General features: G+C 33.4%; 1 protein-coding gene across 1 annotated transcript in view; it reads right to left on the bottom strand.

The window, feature by feature from the left end:
• Positions 1-23,624, bottom strand: part of LOC110111887 (cyclin-H1-1) — a 27,357-nt gene extending 3,733 nt beyond the window's left edge. Inside the window, exons 1-9 of the mRNA XM_020843942.2 lie at positions 23,436-23,624; positions 23,051-23,101; positions 22,890-22,968; positions 22,655-22,758; positions 22,499-22,572; positions 22,214-22,334; positions 22,061-22,129; positions 21,797-21,838; positions 4,376-4,453 (exon numbers count right to left, since the gene is read on the bottom strand). Coding sequence (XP_020699601.1) covers positions 4,376-4,453; positions 21,797-21,838; positions 22,061-22,129; positions 22,214-22,334; positions 22,499-22,572; positions 22,655-22,758; positions 22,890-22,968; positions 23,051-23,101; positions 23,436-23,495 — 678 coding nt within the window. The 5' untranslated portion in view covers positions 23,496-23,624. The remainder of the gene's footprint in view (positions 1-4,375; positions 4,454-21,796; positions 21,839-22,060; positions 22,130-22,213; positions 22,335-22,498; positions 22,573-22,654; positions 22,759-22,889; positions 22,969-23,050; positions 23,102-23,435) is intronic.
• Between the last annotated feature and the right edge of the window lie 598 nt (positions 23,625-24,222).

Genomic DNA, 24,222 nt, shown 5'->3' with positions numbered 1-24,222 from the left:
AAGCCCTTGGCCATCGATCTAATCCGGCCGAGGGATTGAAGACTTGAGACTCTTTTTGGGGTCGATTCGCTCCCCCAAACTCCCCACTGTTGATTTGATCCAATCGAGTCGAGCCAAAAGGGCAAGTGCCCTTCCCAATCTCCCCTCACAAGGAGAGGGCGCCATAAGGCTGCCAAATTTTCGAGGGAATAAAAATAATTCAAAATAAAATTAAATAAAATTAATCAAATAATATCACAGCAGGAGAAGATTTGAAGGAAGTCCCAGGGTTGATTAGGTCCCCCGAAGCCCTTGACCGTCGATCTGATCCGGTCGAGTGGATCAAAGATTATATCGGGATCAATCCGCTCTCCCGAACTCCTCGTCATCGATTTGATCCGGCTGAGTTAAGCTAAAAAGGGCAAGTGCCCTCCCCAACCTCCTGTGAGGGGAGGGGCACCGGAAGGCTGTCGGAATTTCATGGGGAATAAAATATCTTTTATAATTAAAATAAGTCACGTAATCGACACGTTGTGCTCAACAAGGATCATTGAAGACTATTAAAGAGATTGATTCGCTCTACCGAGCTCCTCGCCATCGATTTGATCTGGTCGAGTCGAGCCAAAAGGGCAAGTGCCCTCCCCTACCTCCCTTCGTGGGGAGGGGATGCCGGGAGGCTGCCGAAATTTTCAATAAACAACAAGTGACTTGGACAAAAAAATTGAAATTAATTTGAACATAATTCAAACATGAAATCAATTTTAAATCAAATTCGATCAAATAGTGTTGGACTTAGACTCAAACTCGAACCAGACTTGCACTCAACATGAATATAAGAACTTGAACTTTAATGAGCCATTTGGAATTGAATCTAAACTAAAATATAAGGAATCAAAATTTAAATTAAAAAACATACAATCAAGTAGGAAATACAATTGCTAAGTGATAAATTCAAGTCATCCAAATAAACATCTATCAATACAAAAGGGGACCCTCACACCATCAAATTGCTATTTTAAGTGATTTATGGTTATAAGTTTGTTATGTTTTATGTTTTAAGGAAGACTTTTTGTTTGCAATCTTAATTGTGCTTTTTTTATTGAATCAATTTTGTATCAGAGGCTTAGGTTTTAATGTCTTCCTTTATTTTTCTTTAGACAAAATTAAAATAAAAATGGACAATCATGATGTAATAGAATCTATTTTTGATGAAAATCAGCCAAGTGATCTTAAAGTCCAAATTCCAACAAGCAAATGGGTCCCGTCCCAAGGAAATTCTACCAATCCAATCCAGAATAAGCTATACAAAATTGAAGAAAAAATGTTTTTGTGCGCTAAAAGATATGAGAAGTGAAAGAGTCAACATCAAGCCCAATTTAATCAGGAAAAAGAAATTATTCAAAGAAGGTATGCGGTTCTTGCACAAAAGTTGGATATAGCTCAGTCTGCGCATGATAGAAGTTTTAGAGCGATCTCATCAAGAGATGAGAATTCTCCACCATGGGAGAATTGATGCGATCAAGGTATTGTTTGAAATTCCTATGTGTTGTTCGTTATTCCCTAGAGTTGTAAGTGTTGATTATACTTCCTTGTGCGTTGTTTAGACTTCCCTGTGTTGTTTGGAATTCCTATGTGTTGCTTGCTACTCCCTAGGTGTTGTATGTGCTGATTATACTTCCTTGTGTGATGTTTAGACTTCCCTATGTGCTGTTTGGAATTCCTATGTGATGTTTACTTCGATTTCCCCCCTCTTGGTTGTTGTCCCTTAGCTTTTGTTGTTATTTTTACGTGTTCCTAGTGGTTGGATAAAAGGTGTATTTATTTCCTGCATTTATTGACTTTTCCCTATATATAGGGGTTGTTTGCTGTTGTTTTAAGAAGGTTTTTGGTGTGAAAATATTTGGAATGTAAAAACCTGTGGGTTTTTTAGCTTACGAGCTAAGTCTTCTTTCCCCTTCTCCTCTTATATTTCATCTTGGACTTCTAAGCTCTTCTTCTCTATCCATGGTTCCCGCCTCACTTGTATCCTTCTTCTCTAAATTAATATAAGCTATATGTTTGTAAGTTTGTTATGTTTATGTTTTAAGGAAGACTTTTTATTTGCAATCTTAATTGTATTTTTTTTATTGCATCAAGATATGTTTGATGTACACAATATATTTCATATATTTATGCTTAAAGGGTGAGTGATAGATGATCATCGGAGGATTCCACATGATGACATTGAGATACATAGTGAACTAACATATTCAGAGGAACCTGAGAAGATCTAGAATTTGATGTTTGTAAAATGAGGAGCATAACAAATCTATATGTGAAAATAAAATGGAAGCATTGATCAATGAAAGAGACTACCTAGAAGAGAAGTGAATATAAGATAGAAATTCCCTCAATTATTTGACAAAGTATAAACAAGGAGAAATTCAAGGACGAAATTCTAATAAGAAAAGAATTGTAAAACCCAAATTTGACAAGGAAGAAATTCTAATTTGAGACATGTAAACCATCCAGTTAAATTTTCTTATACACTTATATAATGTACAACAATATTGATTCATTTGAATATATAAACTTATACATAGTTGAGGGACAAATAACATATATAGGCAAAAATAACAATTAGATAAGCCTAAGAAAATATCATGTTAGGTGACAGGCAAGTAGGGGCAGTGCAACCCACAGTGTAACTTATATAAAAAAGCCTACGAGCTATGATAAAAGGCCTACAGGCTATAAAGCCTACAAGCTATAGAGGCAGTGTAATCTCAAAAATGAACTAGATTTCAACCAGAATAGGGCCACATTTAGTTGTTATTTTAAATTTATTTTTGTCATTGTAATACTAAGTTAAGTGTAGCAGAGATGAGGATGCTCAGGTGGATGAGTGGCTTTACCCTTAGAGATAGGATACGAAATGAGCATATACGTGAAAAGGTTGGAGTAGCTCCAGTAGAAGATAAGATTAGAGAGAGTCTCCTTAGATGGTTTGGTCACATAAAAAGGCGGCCTTCCGATGACCCGGTTAGGAGAGAAGAGGTATTAGATTTGACTTGTGTTAAGAAAGGTAGGGGTAGACCTAAAAAGACTTGGTTAGAAAATATTAGGAATGACCTTTCTTTATTAGATTTAAACGAGAATTTCACTTTTAATAGGACACAATGGAGAAAAAGGATTCATGTACCCGACCCCACATAGTGGGACAAAGGCTTGATGTTGTTGTTGTTGTTATTCAAAATTCTTGATTGAGCTGGTACTTAATATTAAAGGAATAGCAACAGATACTCCATGCAACCGTATACAGAAGAAGAAAAGACAAAAGAAGGAACGCTGCTAATCTTTGTCATTACTTCAAAATAGGTGTATAGTGAGGCAACATATATGCAAAAAATAGATCAAGATAACTTTACATGTGTAAGGGTTTGTTATAGACTAAGAGGTCCAGATAGTGGTAGGACAGCAGGTACAACGTTTGGTGGCAGGATTGATTTTGAGGGTGTGCAACTATTACTCATTAATTATTGGATTTATTGCTGATTCTGTTTTCATAAGAAGAAATTCTTTTAAAAATTTTATTGTAACTATTACTCATCCATTATGTGTCTGGTTTGTTCTTTGAATGGGATTTACAAGAAGTGCAGGATTTTTTTTTTTAATTTTCAAATTAAAAAGATTGGAAGGGCAAAATATCCATACTGTGGTTTTAAATTTAATTGGATATCAATCCAAAACCGTTGGAATTGATCATTTTGCTTGAAAACCAACCTAAAATTGGCTGAGATTTTCCAATTTTGACTACTTTCAATAGTTCAATCTGAAACTAAGCTAAAATTATTGAAACGGTAAAAAACACGATGACATTTAGATAATAAAAAGATGATAAAGATGTAGTTGACGCTCTTAACAGTAAGGTTTTTTTCCGCATATATTTTATCTTTTGATATTATAACTAACTTTTTTTTTTTAAACCATCAATAACAATCTTAAGCTCAGGTGGAAAAGGCTGATAGTATTTTGAAATTTGTCGATTTGTGCCCCAACAAAAAAAAACAAATTTCTAGCTATGCCCCTATGTATATTTATGACTCGGTGATGAAAACTCTATTATATGTACTAAGGTTCAGCGTGACTTATTAATTGAACAACAGCTCATTATTAACCAAAGTTCACCTCAAAGTAGGACCTTGCATTTTCAATGTCCACTCTTTGTTATCCAGTTGTGTAATTATGTAGCCATTGTATGCATGAATGCATGCTTTCATATCGTTAAATCATATCCAATTTTCAAAGCACCAGAAACAGAGGAAAATTGTAGTTTTCTCGACTCATATGCATGAAGAAAAGAAAATACTTGAGCACCAATACCAATAGAGGAAAAACTTCTACAGAACTACATTACCTGCCCGGGAGGAAAGAGTAGAGGTGCATCAGTCAACATAGCTTTATCAACCTCAAAATTAGCAGCTTCTCGCAGTTCCTATTTAGAAAGAGAATCAATTACATTGAAGAAGAATAATATTAAAACACTACATGTCCATATCTAAAGAACAAAACACTGTAAATACGAGAATTTGAAAATTCATGCATTAAACAATTTAAATGTTGAAATGGAAAATAACAAGGCATAGATACTAAATGTCACTTTCGCACTGATGTGTACTTTGACAATTCCTGGTCCAAGTTGAAGCTTGTGCGCTGAAAACAGGTAGGAAGTGAGCAGTAAAGTTATTCACAAATTTCCTAGAGAAACAGGCCCGCATGCATCAATGAAGATTGTACGCCTTCGTATGAAGTTTGAATCAAGGCCATAAAAGAAAGATTCAGAATTTTTTTTCTTCCTAAATCTTCTTTACGGCATGGACCTCCGAGCCTTGGACACAAATAGGTCTGTTGGTCCAAATAATTATTTTTCCACACTTGTTCTTATTAGAAGGATTCCAGTAGATAGATTGGGGACTACTCATCTCTCCTTCAGCTAACTATAACATTCCTACGATCACATAAGGCTTCCCAAGAAGACTGTCCACCCATCAGGACACTAAACGGGAGCTTATTATAATCATAAGACATAAAAAGTTATAGCAATTATAAGCGACTAATAAAAACAACAAGAAGCCTCTATCCCATTATGTGGGGTCTACTATATGAATCTTTTTTATCCATTCTGTCCTATTAAGAATCAAATCCTCATTTAAATCTAAAAAATGGGTTATTTTTATTACTTTCAAATCAAGTCTTTTTAGATCAACTTCTACCTTTTTTAGCATAAGTTGGATCTAACACATCTACTCTCCTAAAAGGGTCATCGGAAGGCCGGTGTTTTATGTGCCCAAACCATCTAAGATGGCTCTCTCTAATTTTTTTTGCCACTAGAGCTACTCCAACCTTTTCACATAGATACTCATTTCTCATTGTGTCTAAGTGTAAAGACAATCATCTAACTGAGCATCCTCATCTTTGCAACACTTAATTTTATTCTTCTCTTTTAATGGCCAACATTATGCACCATAAAACACTGTAGGTCTCACCACTATCTTAAAAAATTATAGAAAAAGATGATGCATTCCTCTTCTTCAACTATTCAACTTGAATTCTAATAATCATATCCCATATATTTCACCATCACTTTGAACAATAGATCCTAGATATCTAAAACATGCACTCTATTTAATGACTTGATCGCCCAATATCACAATCCCACCACAAGATCTATTACTACTAAAATTATACTCCATGTATTTGCTTTTAGATCTACTCAAATGAAAACATTTAGACTCTAAAGTTGATCTCTACAATTCAAGTTTTTAATCAACTCCCTCTCTAGCTATTACCAAGAAGAATATCATCAGCAGAAAGCATACACCAAGGTACATCCTCTTCCGAATGTCTAGTAAGAACATTGTATATATTATAATAACTCTAGTTGGAATGTTTTATAGATTAACTGTGTATTTAGAGCTACTATATTTGAGCAAGTTCTCATAATTATGCTCAATAGAAATTTTCTAATCATATTACAAATGAGAGATTTTGATGAAGCTTACTGGCTTGAAAGTCTAATGATGGAGCTTCCCTATCATAATTGCTGTCATGATTTGTCTCCCCTATTAACTCGCCAAACAAATATTTTTCACTATTGTTATCGCATCTAGATTTTATGCTAATGGAAAATTGTGCATATGGATCCCTATTATTCAATTCTTAATTGTCTACAGTATATTGACATATGAAGTATTTGAATTTGTTTGTTTTTAGGTGATCATAAAATGTCAGATTCAGTTCAATCTTTAAAAAAAAATCCAGCATGGAAATATGCTATTCTGACAAATGAATCCGACAACAACAATGTGACATGCATTTTTTGTGGTAAAATAACAAAAGGAGGAATTACATGCCACAAACAACACATTGTTGGGGGTTTTAGGAATGCAAGGCCGTGCTTTAACTGTCCCGAGCACTTTAAGTCTGAAATTAAGGCATCCATGTTGAAAAAAAAGGATTTAAATGAACAGTTTAATGACACATCAAATGTCAACCTAGCTGAAGAAGAAGGAGAAGACTTTGATGTGATGACAGATGATATTTTGGGTGTTGGAATCCAAAATGTTGCGGACAAATATATCTAACACATCTAGTCAAAGTTCGACATCTACTTCTATCTTCAAAACATCACAAGCTAAAGGTCCATTAGATACTTACACTAAATCCTGAAGATGTAGTAAAGCATAAAAATGGTCAGTTTAGTAAAGAAATAGATGCAGCTAAAAAAGAAATGAGGGGAAGGCCTATTCAAGTGTTCAGTAGATGGATGTACGATGCTGAGATTCTATTTAATGCTGTGAAATATGATAGTTTCCTTGCTATGGTGGAAGCACTTGGACAGTTTGGACTAGGTATGAAACCTCCTAGTTATCATGAGATACGAGTTACTTTTTTGAACAAAGAGGTTGGACATACACATGAGCTATTACGATGTCATCAAGAAGATTGTATATGATTTGGTTGTTCTCTAATGACAGATGGATGGACGTCGAGGAATAGGAAAAGCTTAATCAATTTTCTTGTTAATTGTCTAAGAGGTAGCGCATTTATAGAGTCAATTGATGCTAGTTTTTTCTCCAAGAATGCTGTGAAAATGTTTGAATTATTTTGCAAGTACATCGAGGTTATTGAACCACGTAATGTGATCCAAGTGGTCACTGATAATGCAACCGAAAATGTTCTTGCAGGTTTGTTACAACTTTTTACTTAAGCTCTGTTATTTCATGAAGATTTTTTATATATCTTAACTTAAATTATACTGACATAACAAGAAAATTATTGATGGACAAATATCCTCACATTTATTGGACTCCTTGTGCTGCTCACTGTTTGGATTTAATAATGGATGGCATTTTCAATATTCAAAAGCTAAGGCGATGCTTTGAAAAAGCTGTGGAAGTACACAGTTTTTTATATTCTAAACCTTGTTTGCTTGAGTTAATGAGAATGTGCACAAATCAAAGAGCACTTGTCAAACCCGCAAAGACTCGTTTTGCAACAGCTTTCTTAACTTTACAACATTTTCATCAACAATAACTGAACTTGAAGAGAATATTTACATGTGAGGAGTTTATCTTGGGTTCTTATACGAAAGAGGCTAAAGCAAAACAATCTCAACATACAATCTTACAACAATCATTTTGGAACACTATAATGTATGCCTTAAAAATAGCTGATCATTTATTAAAGATTCTTAGATTAGTTGATGGAGAGAAGAAACCCCCAATGGCTTACATGTATGAAGAAATGGATAGAGCAAAAGAGACAATTGTTATAAGCTTCAATAACAGTGATAAGTATGATCAAGTTTTTAAAATTATTGATATAAGATGGAAAGTTCAATTAAACTGGCCTCTACATGCAGCGGGACATTTTTTAAATCTTGAATATTTCTTCAATAATTCTAATACTGCCAAGGATAAGAAAATAACTGATGGTCTTTACCAATGTATTGAAAGTTTATCTCAAGATGAAGCTGAAGAAGACAATCAATAATGAATTAAGTTTATACATTAGAGGTGAAAGATTATTTGGTATTCCTCCAGTTGTAAGACAAAGAACTACCCGATCTCTAGGTATTATTATTTACAAAAAAATAAAGACTGATTTGCATGCATATAATATTAAAAAAAAATCAATTCATACAGCTGATTGGTGGTTAGCATATGGACAAGGAGCTCCTAATTTACAAAGCTTTGCTATCAAAGTCCTAAGTCTAACATGTAGTTCATCCGAATGTGAACATAATTAGAGTATTTTTGAACATGTAAGTATTTTACAATGTATGTGTTGCTATTTATATATGTTTATAATATACTAATCTAATAATATTTTATTTGCAGCTTCATAGAAAGCGAAGAAGCAACTTGAATCATGATCGCTTAAAGGATTTAATTTATGTGAAATATAATAGAGCATTGATTCGAAGATTCAATCATCGTGATGTGATTGATCCTATTTCTTTGACTGAGATAGATGACGCAAATGAGTGGCTAACAGGAAAATTAGATGATGAGTCTGATAAAGAAAATGATTTTATTGCTGAAGATGAAGATTTAACTTGGACAAGTGTTGTTAAGGCTACTGGTGTTTATGATAAAAGCTATAATATTCGGGAAAGATCTAAAGGGAAAGAGAAGTAATCTTCAATTAGGCATGATATTGCTATTGAGAATGAGGATGAGGGTGATGAAGAGGCTTATGAAGTAGGAGACAATGGTGATGAAGATATTTTAACATTTACTGATGATGATGATTCCCAAGAAGAGTAGATTAAATTCTTATTTGACCTTTTAAAAAAATATTGTAATATTTGAATTATGAGATTTTTGGATGTTTCTTACTCGAACTTATATATGTTATGGTTGTCTTTCATTATTATGATACATTGTCTTTCATTTTTAATGATATTTCATATTCATGTTTATTATTTTATAATTCTTATTTAGTTTACGCCATGTTCAAAAAAGCGCGCCGCGCCGTGCGCTATGCGCCATGTCTCCAAAGGAACCTTTGCGCCTTGGTGCGCCGTTCGCCGTTAACAGGTATGCCCTCATCATTATGACATAAGCCCACAATAAAAGGATAAAAAGGATAGAAAAGGGTTTTTTTTGAAGGAACCATAATTATTTATGAATCAAAATATAGGTCTACTCAATTGAGCTTTTTTTGTTTGTTATTTAATACCTTTATATCTCTAATTTGATTTCTTGCAATAGATAGCAAATTTGCTATCTGATTTTTATTTCTCTTTCAAACAACAGAAAACAATTGTTTCTCATACTGTTTTCATTGAATGGCAACCAAGATCTAGTTTTCCCTTCTCATGAATGCATCTAACATCAACCATGTTCTCTATTTGTTTTTGCACTAGTTTTCAATGGATAGCAACTGAGATGTTCTCTCTTCTCTAGGAAGTGGGAAACAATAGCAACAAGTGTAACCACAGCAAAGCGCACAAGGGGCAGTCAATATAGCCTTAGACAACAATAAGAGGTTAGTGAATAGAATTGGGTGGTTTTGTGTTCTAGAAAGGCCAACAATGAGAGGAAAGGGAAAGAAAGACAGGAATTTTTTGGAGAACTAATTAATCCTTGTTGCATGAATCAAGCCTTAAAATAGCACTTCAAATCATCCTTACATTATCCTGAACAAACTCCATATATCAAGAAAAATCCCATACTTAAACTAATTTCATAATAAAGAATGGTAATTATGTTTGAAACTCAAAACTCACTCGATAATAGCTCGAACCTTAATAGACTCAAATTCAATTGACTTATGCTCACTTAAAGATGACATGCTTGAAATAAGCTTAATTCAATTCAAAATCACCTCAATCCATGATTTATGCACATATTTACATGTATGCTAATGTATATGCATACCTACAAACATTTAGATTAAAAAAGGGGTAAATCTTTCTCATTTAAAATATTTTAGTTGTGTTTTGTATGCACATGTGGATTCTATAAAGAAAAATAAAACTAAACCCAAAGCCTAAGAAATGTTAATTCCTTTTATATCGAGTTGATGACTTCGGCTACAGGTTTTGGAATGATCAAAATCTTAAGATCACATCTCGTTAACAAGTCATGTAAATAAAATTTTAAAGGCTAAGAAGATGATAAATGATTATAGGAAGAGTATTTTTATATGAATTTATGAAAAGACTATCAAAATTATGGTAATATGCAGCCATACTTATGAGTGATACAATAAAATTATGGAAGAAAGTAATTACAAAAAAACTTAAAATAAGTTACATCTATTTTAAATGAACAATTTAATTTCATAGTAGAAGATCTATTATGGAAATGGTTTGTTGATAGAAGCTTTCCCCTCATTATTATGATGCAAGCCAACAATTTTATTTATTTATTTATTTTATGATGTAAACCAACAATAAAAGGATAGAAAGAATACAAAAGGGTGTAGAACTTTTTTTTTTGAAGGAACTATAATTATTTATGAATAAAAATAAAGGTTGCCTCAATCGAGTTTTTTTTTTGGTATTGAATACCTTTATCCCTCTAATTTGGTTTTCTTGCCATATATAGCAAATTTTTTATCTAGTTTTGATTTCTCCTTCAATACAGGTTTTCGTTGAATGAAAACTAAGATCTGGTTTTCCCTTCTCTGGAATGCAAACAACAACCAATTTTTTATTTGTTTTTGTACTAATTTTATAAGGATAGCAAACGAGATATTGTCCCTTCTTTAGAAAGTGGGAAACAATAGCACTGAGATCTAGTTTCCCTCCTACTCATACCTGTTAACGGCGAACGGCACACCAAGGCGCAAAGGTCCCTTTGGAGCCATGGCACATAGCACACGGCGAGGCGCGCGCTTTTTTGAACATGACGCAAACTAAATAAGAATTATAAAATAATAAGCATGAATATGAAATATCATTAAAAATGAAAGGCAAGCTATCATAATAATGAAAGACAACCATAACATATATAAGTTCGAGTAAGAAACATCCTAAAATCTCATAATTCAAATATTATAATCTTTTTTTTAAAGATCAAATAAGAATTTAATCTACTCTTCTCGGGAATCATCATCATCAGCAAATGTTAAAATATCTTCATCAGCATTGTCTCCTACTTCATAAGCCTCTTCATCACCCTAATCCTCATTCTCAATAGCAAAATTATGCCTAATTGAAGATTACTTCTCTTTCCCTTTAGATCTTTCACGAATATTATAGCTTTTATCATAAACACCAATAGCCTTAGCAACATTTGTCCAAGTTAAATCTTCCTCTCCAGCAATAAAGTCATTTTCTTCATCAGACTCATCATCTAATTTTCCTGTTATCCACTCATTTGCATCATCTATCTCAGTCAAAGAAATAGGATCAATCACATCATGATGATTGAATCTCCGAATCAGTGCTCTATTATATTTCACATAAACTAAATCCTATAAGCGACCATGATCCAAGTTGCTTCTTCGTTCGCTATGAAGTTGAAAATAAAATATTATTACATTACTATATTATAAACATATATAAAATAGCAACACATACATTGTAAAATACTTACATATTCAAAAATACTCCAATTGCGTTCGCATCCGGATGAATTACATGTTAGACTTAGGACTTTGATAGCAAAGCTTTGTAAATTAGAAGATCCTTGTCCATATGCCAACCATCAATTAGCTGTAAGAATTGAATTTTTTTTAAATATTATATACATGCAAATCAATCTTAGTCTTTTTGTAAATAATGATACATAGAGATCGGGTAGTTCTTTGTCTTACAGCTGGAGGAATATCAAATAGTCATTCACCTCTAATATATAAACTTAATTCATTACTGATTTTATCTTCTTCGGCTATATCTTGAGATAATCTTCCAATACATTGGTAAAGACCATAACCTATTTCCTTATCCTTGGCAATATTAGGGTTATTTTAGAAATATTCAGGATTTAAAAAATGTCCCGCTGCATGTAGAGATCGGTGTAATTGAACTTCACATCTTCTATCAATAATTTTAAAAACTTGATCATACTTATCATTGTTATTGAAGCTTGTTGCAATTACCTCTTTTTCTCTATCTATTGCTTCATATATGTAAGCCATTGGGGGTCCAACTAATCTAAGAATCTTTAATAAAGGACCAGCGATTTTTAAGGCATACACTATAGTGTTCCAAAATGATTGTTGTAAGATTGTATGTTGAGATTGTTTTGCTTTAGCCTCTTTTGCATAAGGACCCAAGATAAACTCCTTACATATAAACATTCTCCTCAAGTTCAGTTATTGTTGATCAAAACGTTGTAAAGTTAAGAAAGCTATTGCAAAACGAGTCTTTGCGGGTTTGACAAGTGCTCTTTGATTTGTGCACATTTTCATTAACTCAAGCAAATGAGACATATAATATACAAAACTGTGCTGCCACAGCTTTTTTAAATCATCGCCTTAGCTTTTGAATTTTGAAAATATCCTCCATTATTAAATCCAAACAGTGAGCAGCATAAGGAGTCCAATAAATGTGAGGATATTTATCCATCAATAATTGTTTTATTATGTCAATATAATTTAAATTAAGATATATAAAAATTCTTCATGAAGTAACACAATATAAGTAAAAAGTTGTAACAAACCTGCAAGAACATTTTCGGATGCATTATCAGTGACTACTTGGATCACATTATATGATCTAATAACCTCGATGTACTTGCAAAATAGTTCAAACATTTTCACATCATTCTTGAAGAAAGAATTAGTATTAATTAACTCTATAAATGCGCTACCTCTTGGACAATTAACAAGAAAATTGATTAAACTTTTCCCATTCCTCGACGTCCATCCATCTGCCATTAGAGAACAACCATATCGTATACAATCTTCTTGATGGCGTCGTAATAGCTCAAGTGTATATCCAATCTCTTTCTTCAAACAAGTAACTTGTACCTCATGATAACTAGGACGTTTCATAACAGGTCCAAACTGTCCAAGTGCATCCACCATAGCAGGAAAACTATCATAATTCACAATATTAAATGAAATCCGAGCATCGTACATCCATCTACTGAACATTTGAATAGTCCTTCCCTCATTTCTTTTTTAGCTGCATCCATTTATTTACTAAATTGACCCTTTCTATGCTTTACTACATCTTCAGGATTTGGTATAAGGAAAGTATCTAATGAACCTTTAGGTCGTGATGTTTTGAAGATAGAAGTAGATGTCGAACTTTGACTAGATGTGTTAGATTTATTTGTCTACAACATTTTGGATGGTCCAGCACCTAAAATATCATCTGCCATCACATTAAAGTGTTCTCCTTCTTCTTCAGCTAGGTTGACATTTGATGTGTCATTAAACTGTTCATTTAAATCCTTCTTTTCCAACATGGATGCCTTAATTTCAGACTTCACGTGCTCGGGACAGTTAGAGCACGGCTTTACATTCCTAAAACCCCCAACAAGGTGTTGATTGTGGTGTGTAATTCCTCTTATTATTTTACCACAAAAAATGCATGTCACGCTGTTGTTGTCGGATTCATTTGTCAGAATAGCATATTTTCATGCTGGATTTTTTTTAAAGATTGAACTGAATCTGACATTTTATGATCACCTAAAAGCAATTAAATTCAAATACTTCATATGTCAGTATACTGTAGACAATTAAAAATTGAATAATAGGGATCCATATGCACAATTTTCCATTAGCATAAAATCTAGATGCGATGATAATAGTGAAAAATATTTGTTTGGCGAGTTAATAGGGGAGACAGATCATGGCAGCAATTATGATAGGGAAGCACATCATTAGACTTTCAAACAGTAAGCTTCATCAAAATCTCTCATTTGTAATATGATTAGAAAATTGCTATTGAGCATAATTATGAGAACTTGCTCAAATATAGTAGCTCTAAATACACAGTTAATCTATAAAACATTCCAACTAGAGTTATTATAATATATACAATTAATACATCCTTAATGATATATTTCAATTCAACATAAAGAGCACGAACTCTAAAACAATTAATATATCCTTAATGATAATAACATTAATGGAAATCAATCCATTACAATCACTATTGACCTTAACAATTTTATCTTTGAACTATCTCCATGAATATATCAACCTCATTCATATTCTCAACCTCATTCAGACATTCACAATATAAAAGGTTAGATACTTGAATTTAACTCATAGACTTCTGAAATAGGAGCAAAAACAGTCACCTACCTCAAAAGCAATGAACAAAATGGCGACAAAAAACAAAAAACAACGAACAAACGGGACTCAAAACGGTGAAATAGGGCTCAAAAGGGCGAAACAGGGCTCAAAACAGCGAGCTCCCTCAAAACGGCGACAAAAAACAACGAACAAACTGCATTAAAAGCTCTTACTCTCCTACCCGCTTACATGGACCGAAATCTTCTGTATCCTATTAGCGAACTCCTTCGGACGAACTCGGCGGATTCACCGATTGGATTTTGCAGAGAAGGTTGCGAGAAGTATTCGGCTAAAGGCATGAGCGAATGGAGACATCGGCGAACGGCGAAATCAACCACTGGATTCGGCGGAAGCAGAGAGACAGAGAGGGTTTTCATGAAATTAGGGCAGCCCGTAGCCTTGTGCTAAGAGTCGATAAGTATACAAAATATATAAGTATATCATTTTAACATAAAAATAAATAAATTTAAAAAATATTCATAAGTATGCAAAATATTACTAAACACAATTTGGCGCGCTATTTTGCGCCTTGTGCTACGCGCCATGGAGCACATGTGGCGCACATAGCGCGCGCTATTTTAAACACCTGCACCGCGCCATGAATTGCACCGTAGGTGCGCCGCGCCGCGCCGTGCGCTATAGCGCGCTATTTTGCGCCATTCACAACTATGCTCCTAGTATAGCTTTAGGATAGCAACAACAACAAGTGTATCCTCCATCAAGGGCACAAGGGACAGTCAATAGCTTTAGACAACAATAAGAGGTTAGTGGATAGAACTGGGCGGTTTCGTGTTATGGAAAGGCCACCAATGAAAGGAAAGAGGAATAGAGAGAAAGATAAGAAATTTTTAGAGAATTAATTAATCCTTATTGGATGAATCAATCCTTCAAATAGGCAACTCAAATCATCCTTACATTTTCCTAACCAGACACCATATACTAAGAAAAATATCATATTTAAACTAATTTCAAAATAAAGAATGGAAATTATGTTCGAAACCCAAAACTCACTTGATAATAACTCAAACCTTAATAGACTCAAAATCAATTGATTTATTTCAACTTAAAGATAGTGCGTACAAAATAAGCTTAATTCAATTCAAAATCACCTCAATTCACGATTTATGCACATATTTATGTGTATGCTAATGTATATATACACCTACGAAAAAATGAATTTATAATGAATGCCTATATACATTTATGTATTTATATTTAATATACTTTCTAATACACAAGGAAACTTTATTTGAATTTCATTGCTGAAATGTCACTCATTAATGCTTGCCATGCCACATTTACGAGTATCAAATCTTTTAAAAGGTGAGTCATGTCTTGAAGGAGCTGGTCTACAACGCATTTACAAGCCTTTCACATTAAAATTTCTCTCTACATCTTTGAAAACAAACTATTAGGAGATTTACGGTCACTTAAAATCTTCTTTGCGAGTTCTCATTCCATGATAGTAAGGAGGATCTTATAGATATAGGCCTTGACCTTCCAAGATGCCATCAAGATCATGTAGCGGTGGATCTTTCAAGTGTTTTGAGCAAATCATAGTACATGTGTGTGTTGAAGATGTGCTTTCGAGATTAGCATTGACCAATTTATAAGTAGAAGGCTAGCCATTTCAATTTTACTAAATAGTACAAGGGCAAAATATGGCCAACTTATAGTCCAGAGGCATAAGACATGACCAATAAGAGATCAGAAGCATAACATGACTAACAGTTTGCCCATGAGTTTAAGTTGGACTCAACAAAGCAAGTTTGAGACACATGGGATTTTGGTTTGGTTTGATTTTGATTAAAATGCATATTAACACAATGGTTAGCCCAAGTTTAGTTTAAGTTGGGGCTTCCATCAATCCCAAAAATTAAACATAATTTAAATTATGTCATCCCAAATTAATTAAATTGATGCCAACATAATGACAATATTGAGGATGAGAAAAGTCAATATTTAATTAGATTCTAATTTAAGTTTGAAGTTTGAACTAAATTTACTTGAAGTTTGGGACATACGACTCTACTTAGCTGCTTTTCAAAAGAGTAAAGTTTACGATCTTGACTTTAGTAATGCTTGTATGTAGAAGTTACTAATCATAAATTGAATTTGGCAATAACAATGGATCTTGCAACATTGCATTATAGGCCAACCAACCTAATTGGTGGGTTATAAAGCCTCTCCCTATAGGCAAGGTGTTCCAATTGGTTAGAATTTTATTTTTTTGATGTAACATATGGATTGAGATAATTCGCCATGATTCTAAAATCAATTGAGAATTTAAAAAATTAAACTTGAATCCTTGACCAATTCACCTGATAAACAAATTAATATTATAATTTTGAAGGCAAGTTTGGCGGAGCTTTATGATCATTTGAGATACTTATAACTCCATTTGCACCCTCAATGTTGGTTTAGGATCATTTGAGATCCCTAAGTATGTTGGCATGATTTTGATGTTTATCGATGCATTAACAAATAATTGGTTTTAAAATGTTGTTTATAAATGTTAAGCCGAATTTAAAATCAATGACACAAATGTCTACAAAACTTTGATCATATCGAGAAAGTAATTGGCAATCTTCAAACTAATAAAAGCAAGGACCGTTTAAAATTTTAATCATTACATTGTGTGCTAGGGAAATTGATAGGGATATTATCAGCAGAATTCAAGTTGGATGGTTGAAGTGGAGGAATGCATCGGGCTTATTGTGCGATAGAAAAGTCCCCCACAAACTTAAGGGAAAATTCTATAAGATGGTGGTGAGACCTGCAATGCTTTATGGTGCCGAATGTTGTCCATTAAAAGAGAAGCATAATACTAAGTTAAGTGTTGCAGAGATGAGGATGCTTAGGTGGATGAGTGGCTTGACCCTTAGAGATAGGATACGAAATGAGCATATACATGAAAAGGTTGGAGTAGCTCCAGTGGAAGATAAGATTAGAGAGAGTCGTCTTAGATGGTTTGGTCACATTAAACGAAGGCCTTCTGATGACCCGATTAGGAAAGTTGCGGTATTAGATTTGACTTATGTTAAGAAAGGTAGAGGTAGACCTAAAAAGACTTGGTTAGAAAATATTAGAAATGATCTTTCTTTATTAGATTTAAATGGGAATTTGACTTTTAACAGGACACAATGATGAAAAAGGATTCATGTAGCCAACCCCACTTAGTGGGACAAAGGCTTGATGTTGTTTTTGTACATTGTGTGCAAGGGGAGATTAACTATCATGAAATAGCATAAAGAATTCAAAGGGGTGGCCCGTAGAGTTGATGTAGTTAAACATCAAGGTTGAATGGTAAGATTGAGCAGTAATATTTTTTGTGCATTGGTTTGTGAGGGTTGATTCATGTAAAAAAATAAGCCCAAACATTGCACAAAGGAAATATTGGCTAGTGATGCATCTAGGGTGAGAGGGCTTAATGGAAGATCAATCATAAGAGATGGTGTGGTAGAGGTGAGTTGCACACGAGGCGACATCGCTAGGATAAGATAGATGGAGAGAAGGAAAGCAAGACAAAAGAGGGACATACAGAGCATAAAAGGCACTACCAAATAGGACACATTGTAGTAGGGAAGATTGAGCGTGGAAAAGGTGAGGGATAGATAGTGTCAGGGAGATGGGAGCTAGAAATGATAGAAGAGTGCGGAATAAAGTGCAATAGTGTGGGAGATTGTGGAAAGAATAGGAAAGAGAAAGAAATGGCAAGTTAATGTGGGAGAGAGATAGTACTGAAAGCAAATGGTCTTCCTGAGGGATACCCTGTCCCTGGAGTTTACGGAGCAAGAGTGAGCTAGTGGAGTAGGGGGTGCACGCTTGTTTGTGAGGGATATGAGTTTATCTAAGCATTAGAGAACATGGAGGAAATTGTGAGCAAATATCATAGGGGTTGCTTAGGACAGCTACAAGTAGACATGGTGTCATAAGAGTGATTTGTTGGTTTTTATGATGAAAGCATGCATTTCTTATGAAAATAGAGCAATGACAATAGTGTATCTAGTTAAATTCGGACCTAATCCATTACATTTTCTTAAACAGCTTAATCTCTCGATAATAAACAAGGATTGGCTATCCCAAAATTTGAGTAAATACAAGATAACAAAGATTGTTCTATGCATCCAAGCTTCATTATGTTCAATATTACGAAGAGATAAAAGTCTGTCAAATGCCATAGGACATCTCACAAAGGTTTAATTGTTGTATTCATTGATTTCCATAATCGTTAAACTAATCTCTATTCCAAGTGCACAAACATAGGTTCAATATACAATAAAGTGTTTATGGCCAGTCAATAAAGGCTTATTGATGAAGTACATAAAATGAAATATATAGAATAAAGGTTAAAATGGAAATTCACAGTGCCTAAGAATGAATAAAGAACTTCAAGGTTTACATTCTCTCTTAAACATAATTAAGTGAGCATGGTAGGATCAACAAACTTGATTTTTCATTGAAGTTAAGTTATTGAGTTAAAGTAATTTAAACTAACTTAGAATCACATTTTATAGATTTAGAAGTTTGGAACTCCAAAGCTTTTTTATGGTGTCAAGTATATAGAGAAGACAATTTTCACTTTGAACTTGAGCTAATTCATTTTGAACTTGGTTGACCCTCTTTGGTAGACTTAATAGTATTGGGGTCAAGTTTATTTCAAACCTGACTAATCGAATATGATCAATCCTAATAGAATAGGAATCCAAAAAATGGTTGTTGTTGTTAAGGTCCTTCGTTTTCTTTATTAAGATTTTGACATGATCAAATCACACCATAGATACCTCTATCCCTTTGATCTTATTAGAAAACTTCCTTAGACTTTAAACTACATCTAAAAGTTATATTTGTTTTCCATGTATTAAGGGTCTTTATGTACTTATAGTCTCTAATCCCATAGGAACATGGATTCTAGGATTTAGTTTGTCATCTACTCAATATCTACATGTGAAAACTAAAAGTAAAAGCAACCCTTTGATTAATCACCCATGGATCTTCCTGCATACAATTTTAGCTTTTTCCCTCTCTTTTGTTTGTTTCTCTTGTTTTCCCTATTAAAACCACCCAAGAGTTGGCTCAAAAAACTTTTGACCATCAAGAAAACCATAAGCTTTTATATGCAGGTTCCATGCTTGTCAATGGCGAATGGCAAAGCACGGCGCAAAATTTCCCGTGAAGCCATGGCGCACAGCGCACGACAAGGCGCGCGCCCTTTTGAATACAATTTAAAATAAAAAAAGAATTATAAAATTTTTTATATGGATCCTATTTTAGAGTATCAATCAAGTTGGGAAAGGCTTGGTTGAATATGTTTGTGGTCCAAAGTCCAAACCATTAAAGCGAGCTTCAAGTTCATCCAAAATATCTACTAAAATAAAGTCTAATAAAACCAAACTAAATTATTTTAATCATATCAAATGATTTTAAAATTAATTATTACATTATTTTAGAAATAAAAATATATAAATATTAAAAACTAGTTATAATTATATTAAAACATCCCTAAAATTCAAATTGCGCATGTCGTGCGCCATGCGCCATTGCACGCGCTATGGCACAAATGGTGCGCGCCAACTTGAACATGTACGCCGCACCATGCAGCTGGCGCCGTAGCATCGCCATGGCATGCACCATTGACAAGTATGTCAAGTCCTCACTTGCTTCAAACTCTCTATAGCTATCGCTAGCAAATCATTTTAATGTCTTCTTGGGCTTTAAAAACTCATCAATTTAGGGAGGAAAAAGAATTTTCTTTCACCTAAAAACCTCATTCTTTCTTGTATATACATTTTCTTGGCATTATCTAAGCTTAAGTTCCTTGTGTCTAATTTTCATATCTTCAAAAAAATTAATCTTAAGCCCAAAGAGTCCACAACATTTAACGTAAAATTATTTCTCATTTAAGCAACATTTTCACTTGCAAGTAAAATTCCACAATTTTTATATGAGGACTTACATTGCTTGTGTTAATATCATGTATCAATAGAAAATTTTCTTAAGCTCCAGGAGCTCATTATCCTGTGTGCTAAATTGTTTTTGTTCTTAGATCAAAGTTTAACATGAAATCATGTATACTCAATTTTCTCTATAGAAGTTTTAAGTTTAGTAACTCACTATGTATGGTGCTCCTTATTGGATATTTTTTCTATATTTGAGTTGTATTTGCGTTGCTAGTTGGCCTAGCATTTTCTCCTAAACATTCATCCTCATCTTTGAAGAGTGTAAAAATTTTATTTATTCGCCCTTGAAAAGTAAAAAGTCTGACAGTTTTTCTTGATCACATGATAGAGATTTTGAGATTACTCTATGCGCCTAAAAAATAGATTGTGAGGATTTTGTGTTACACTTGTGAAGATGCCAAGAAGATGCAGAAGAATCTCAACTGAGCAACTTAAGGATTGGTCGTATGCTTGATTGAAAAACAAAACAATTAATCCTTATGTCCTCTTGGCTTGTTCTACCCTTTTTACCCATACACTATTTGCTCTTTCCATTCACATTACTTCCATTCTACACTTGTCAGGATTGCTACACTCTCAGGGAAAATTGATTTCACACAGATCTATTTTAACACTTTATTTGCTATACACTTCACTCTCACATATTTAACATAAATGTCATCAAAATTTGTATGTATTAATTCTACACTTGAGATTAGTCAAACTTTGATTTAGTGCAAATCTTGATTTATTAACATAACGCTAAACTCATGTACTTTTTATGGTTGTCCAAAAGGTGTGTTGTTCATGAATAGATCATGTTTCACTCGTTCGTTACCTAAGAGAGCCAAACATTAATAAACATTTTGAGTATGAATTGTAAATGAGCTGAACATGAATAGAGGCTATTCGATCGAAATATTATACATAAATTGTAATTTGTAATGAAAAATATTGAATTGCTGGTTGTTAAATTTTCAGCTTAATTGGTTATTATAATAATAAAATTTCAACAATAAATTTTTTTGATCTTTTATATTTATTTTGTTTTTTTATGACTTACATAAGAAAAGTTAAACTATCATATTTTTTAACAAATTTGAGTCGAACACAAGCTTCACACAAACAAATGACTTCAAAATAAATTGTACATGAACATGCTATTCACAAACAATTTGAACACAAGCCAAACTTGAATGAAAAAAAAATTCAAATGAGCTCAACCCCAAAAAACAATGATCTCGCTCGAGCTCGGCTTGTTCACATCTCTACGAGTTATCACGGGCGTGCACAAGGGCCAGTATATTATTCTCAATAATTTTAAGTATAAAGCTAATTTTATGTAAAAATATGTTCACTATTTTTTAGGATCAAGTTCAATGATGCTATTTGGAGAAAGTATAAGCTATAATTGAATCAAAACACTATGAAATATCAAAATAAATCATTTTCTGAACAAAAATAATATATTTGATGAAAGAAAAGTTCAATCCTACTTCTTAACTTCATTAAATGTACATAGGTTACAAGATGCAATGTAGATGAGTTTCCACTATAAATTACAGGTAAGAGATGTGGTTGGAACCAGGTTTGTGATCTAGCATAGCACAAAAAATAAATAAATAACTTACCTTTAACTTTATTTTTACAGCATCCCTTGCTTGAACAAATTCCTACATAACCAAAGAATACTACTACTTAGTATAGACCATAAGTAAAAAAAAAAGACAGAATAAAATAGCAAATAAAAAAAACAATTAAAGCAACTTGATACTTTTGCAGAGAGTTTTACATCAAATATTAGCAAAGAAACAAACATGGACATGCTACAACAGCATATAATAAGCTAGCCTAAAGAACCTAGAAAGTATAGAAATAAAAAGAAGTTTCAACACCTCTATGTCCTCAATGAAGCCTTCAATTGAGCGATACGGAGCATAAACAATAAGATCAAACCCCAAACTCTGGCAATATCAAAACATAGCATTCTCAGAAAAGATCAAAAAATATAAAATGGGCTATAATTATAGAACTACAAATTCAAGCACCTGAAGAACAACCATTTCATTATTGAGAATAACTTGATGGTCCTGCTGAATTCCCTTACCAAGTTCCTCTGCAGATACGTGGTTTTCTTCAATCTTGCATGATGCATATATACAAGTTAGCCTGCATAAGCAGAGAGCCTCTTGAATCAAATAAAATTCAAAATGCTAACATAGAACTGAAACTATAGGTAGGAAGAGGTAATAAAGCTCATATATGTAAGTTATAGATGTAAAGTACAAAAATTTAATAAACTAGACAGCTAAGAAAAATAAAGTCAGTCTTACATTATGTGTTTTGGGTGATGTTCCATCACAGACCACTGCAAATAAAACCTCTTGAAGTATATGATGGCTGTTCCCTATATCAGGTAGAGGAAATTAATTTAAGAAGTGCTGATTCTGAAACACCAACGAAATACCAAGTAACCTAAAAGCAATTACTTGAATTTTATGGGGGAACTTAAATGCACCACAGACTTCTTGAATTTTTTGTTCATAGAAAACCCGCATAAGCTGCTCTTCTTCACAATTAAGAGGCTTTGCAGCTGCATGAAGACCAAAAATAAACGTGGATGATCAATGATATTCAACAAACAGCGAGACAATAAATTATTTTGATCACATAAGATAAGACACAGGAAATTATTGGGACTTGGTTGAGATGATGAACAACAACCGCTATCTTTTGGATCTTGCAAAGGTTCGGGATATGAAATAGAGCCATCAACATCTACCTCTAATCTGGTCGACCCATACTGCAAATTATATATAAAAATATGCTGACATTGTCCAAAGAAGCCTGTTAATCATAAACGAAATAGTCGTCTTGCTGCGTACTTGTTCAAGCATCTTTCTTGCTCTCCAATTCGCAGCTTCTCGCTTTTCAAACTGCAGTAATTGAAAACAAAAAAAAGACAAAGAAAGTAATAAGTGAAAAGTTCAAGGCCCAAAGTTGCATCGCATTGCAAAAAGCAAGTGGAATCTCTAAGCAAATATACTATAAGAGGGAGAATTTCTAAGCAGCAACTCGCTATTCCCTATTGTTTAATCCAAACCGGCGGGACATGCGAGAAGCTAGTCTTACGAGCCATCCGCAGCTGCAGCAAGCTCATGGCTTTGTGATGACATACGAGCTCTGATAAAAGGGATCGAGGAAAACTATCTTTTTTTTTTTTTCTCATGGCAACGTATTTTCATGAGTCTTAATGTATAACTGGATTACCAGATCCCTTGGCGTGAAAATCCATTTCGCCCGATGTGTGGATGTTTGGAAATCCGCCATCCCTAATCGTTTTCTACTTTGATCTCCGGCAATTTAACAGAGCAATTTGAGATAAGTTACAAGGAAAATCGTCTCAAGAAGATTTGCTAGGGTTCTGTGACTTCGATATCTCTGATCGGCAAGCCGACTCTTTTGCCGCCTGGTAGATGTTTTAAGGGTGCACGAGTGCTCGAGTTTTAAACGAAAAATTTTAAGGGATTTTTACGTACATAACATTTAAAATTATTAAAAATATATATTTAGCATCTAAACTTTTATATTTACTAATATACTACTTAAAATTTCACTTTTCTTCTATTCTACCACTTCATTGAAGCAATGAGATACTTGTCTTCACTGTAAAAGGATGCCATTGATGGGGAAGATAGTTACTGATAGCTTGATAGTGATTTTTTAGGGAAGGTTTAAATAAAATGTTAGAATTGATTAAAATAGAGGTTTTATGTGGTATATTAGTAAATATAGAAAATTAGGTGTTAAATATGTATTTTCAATAGTTTTAGATGTTATGTAAAAATTCTAAACTTTAATTCTTTATTTTTTTAAGAATAATAAATATGCAAATTAATAAAAAAGAAGCCTGATTTTATGAAATTGATCAAAAATATATACTAATTTTCGAGAGCAATATATCTGAAAGTTCAAAATGCCCATACTTTTTATCACGAACTACTCATTTGAACACTAAAGTGAATTAAATTGATTTGAATAGAGTTCGAAGATTATT

The sequence above is a fragment of the Dendrobium catenatum genome, unplaced genomic scaffold, assembly GCF_001605985.2.
Source record: "Dendrobium catenatum unplaced genomic scaffold, ASM160598v2 fragScaff_scaffold_234, whole genome shotgun sequence".
NCBI classification, from domain to species: Eukaryota; Viridiplantae; Streptophyta; class Magnoliopsida; order Asparagales; family Orchidaceae; genus Dendrobium; species Dendrobium catenatum.
This window is presented reverse-complemented; position numbering and strand designations above follow the sequence as displayed.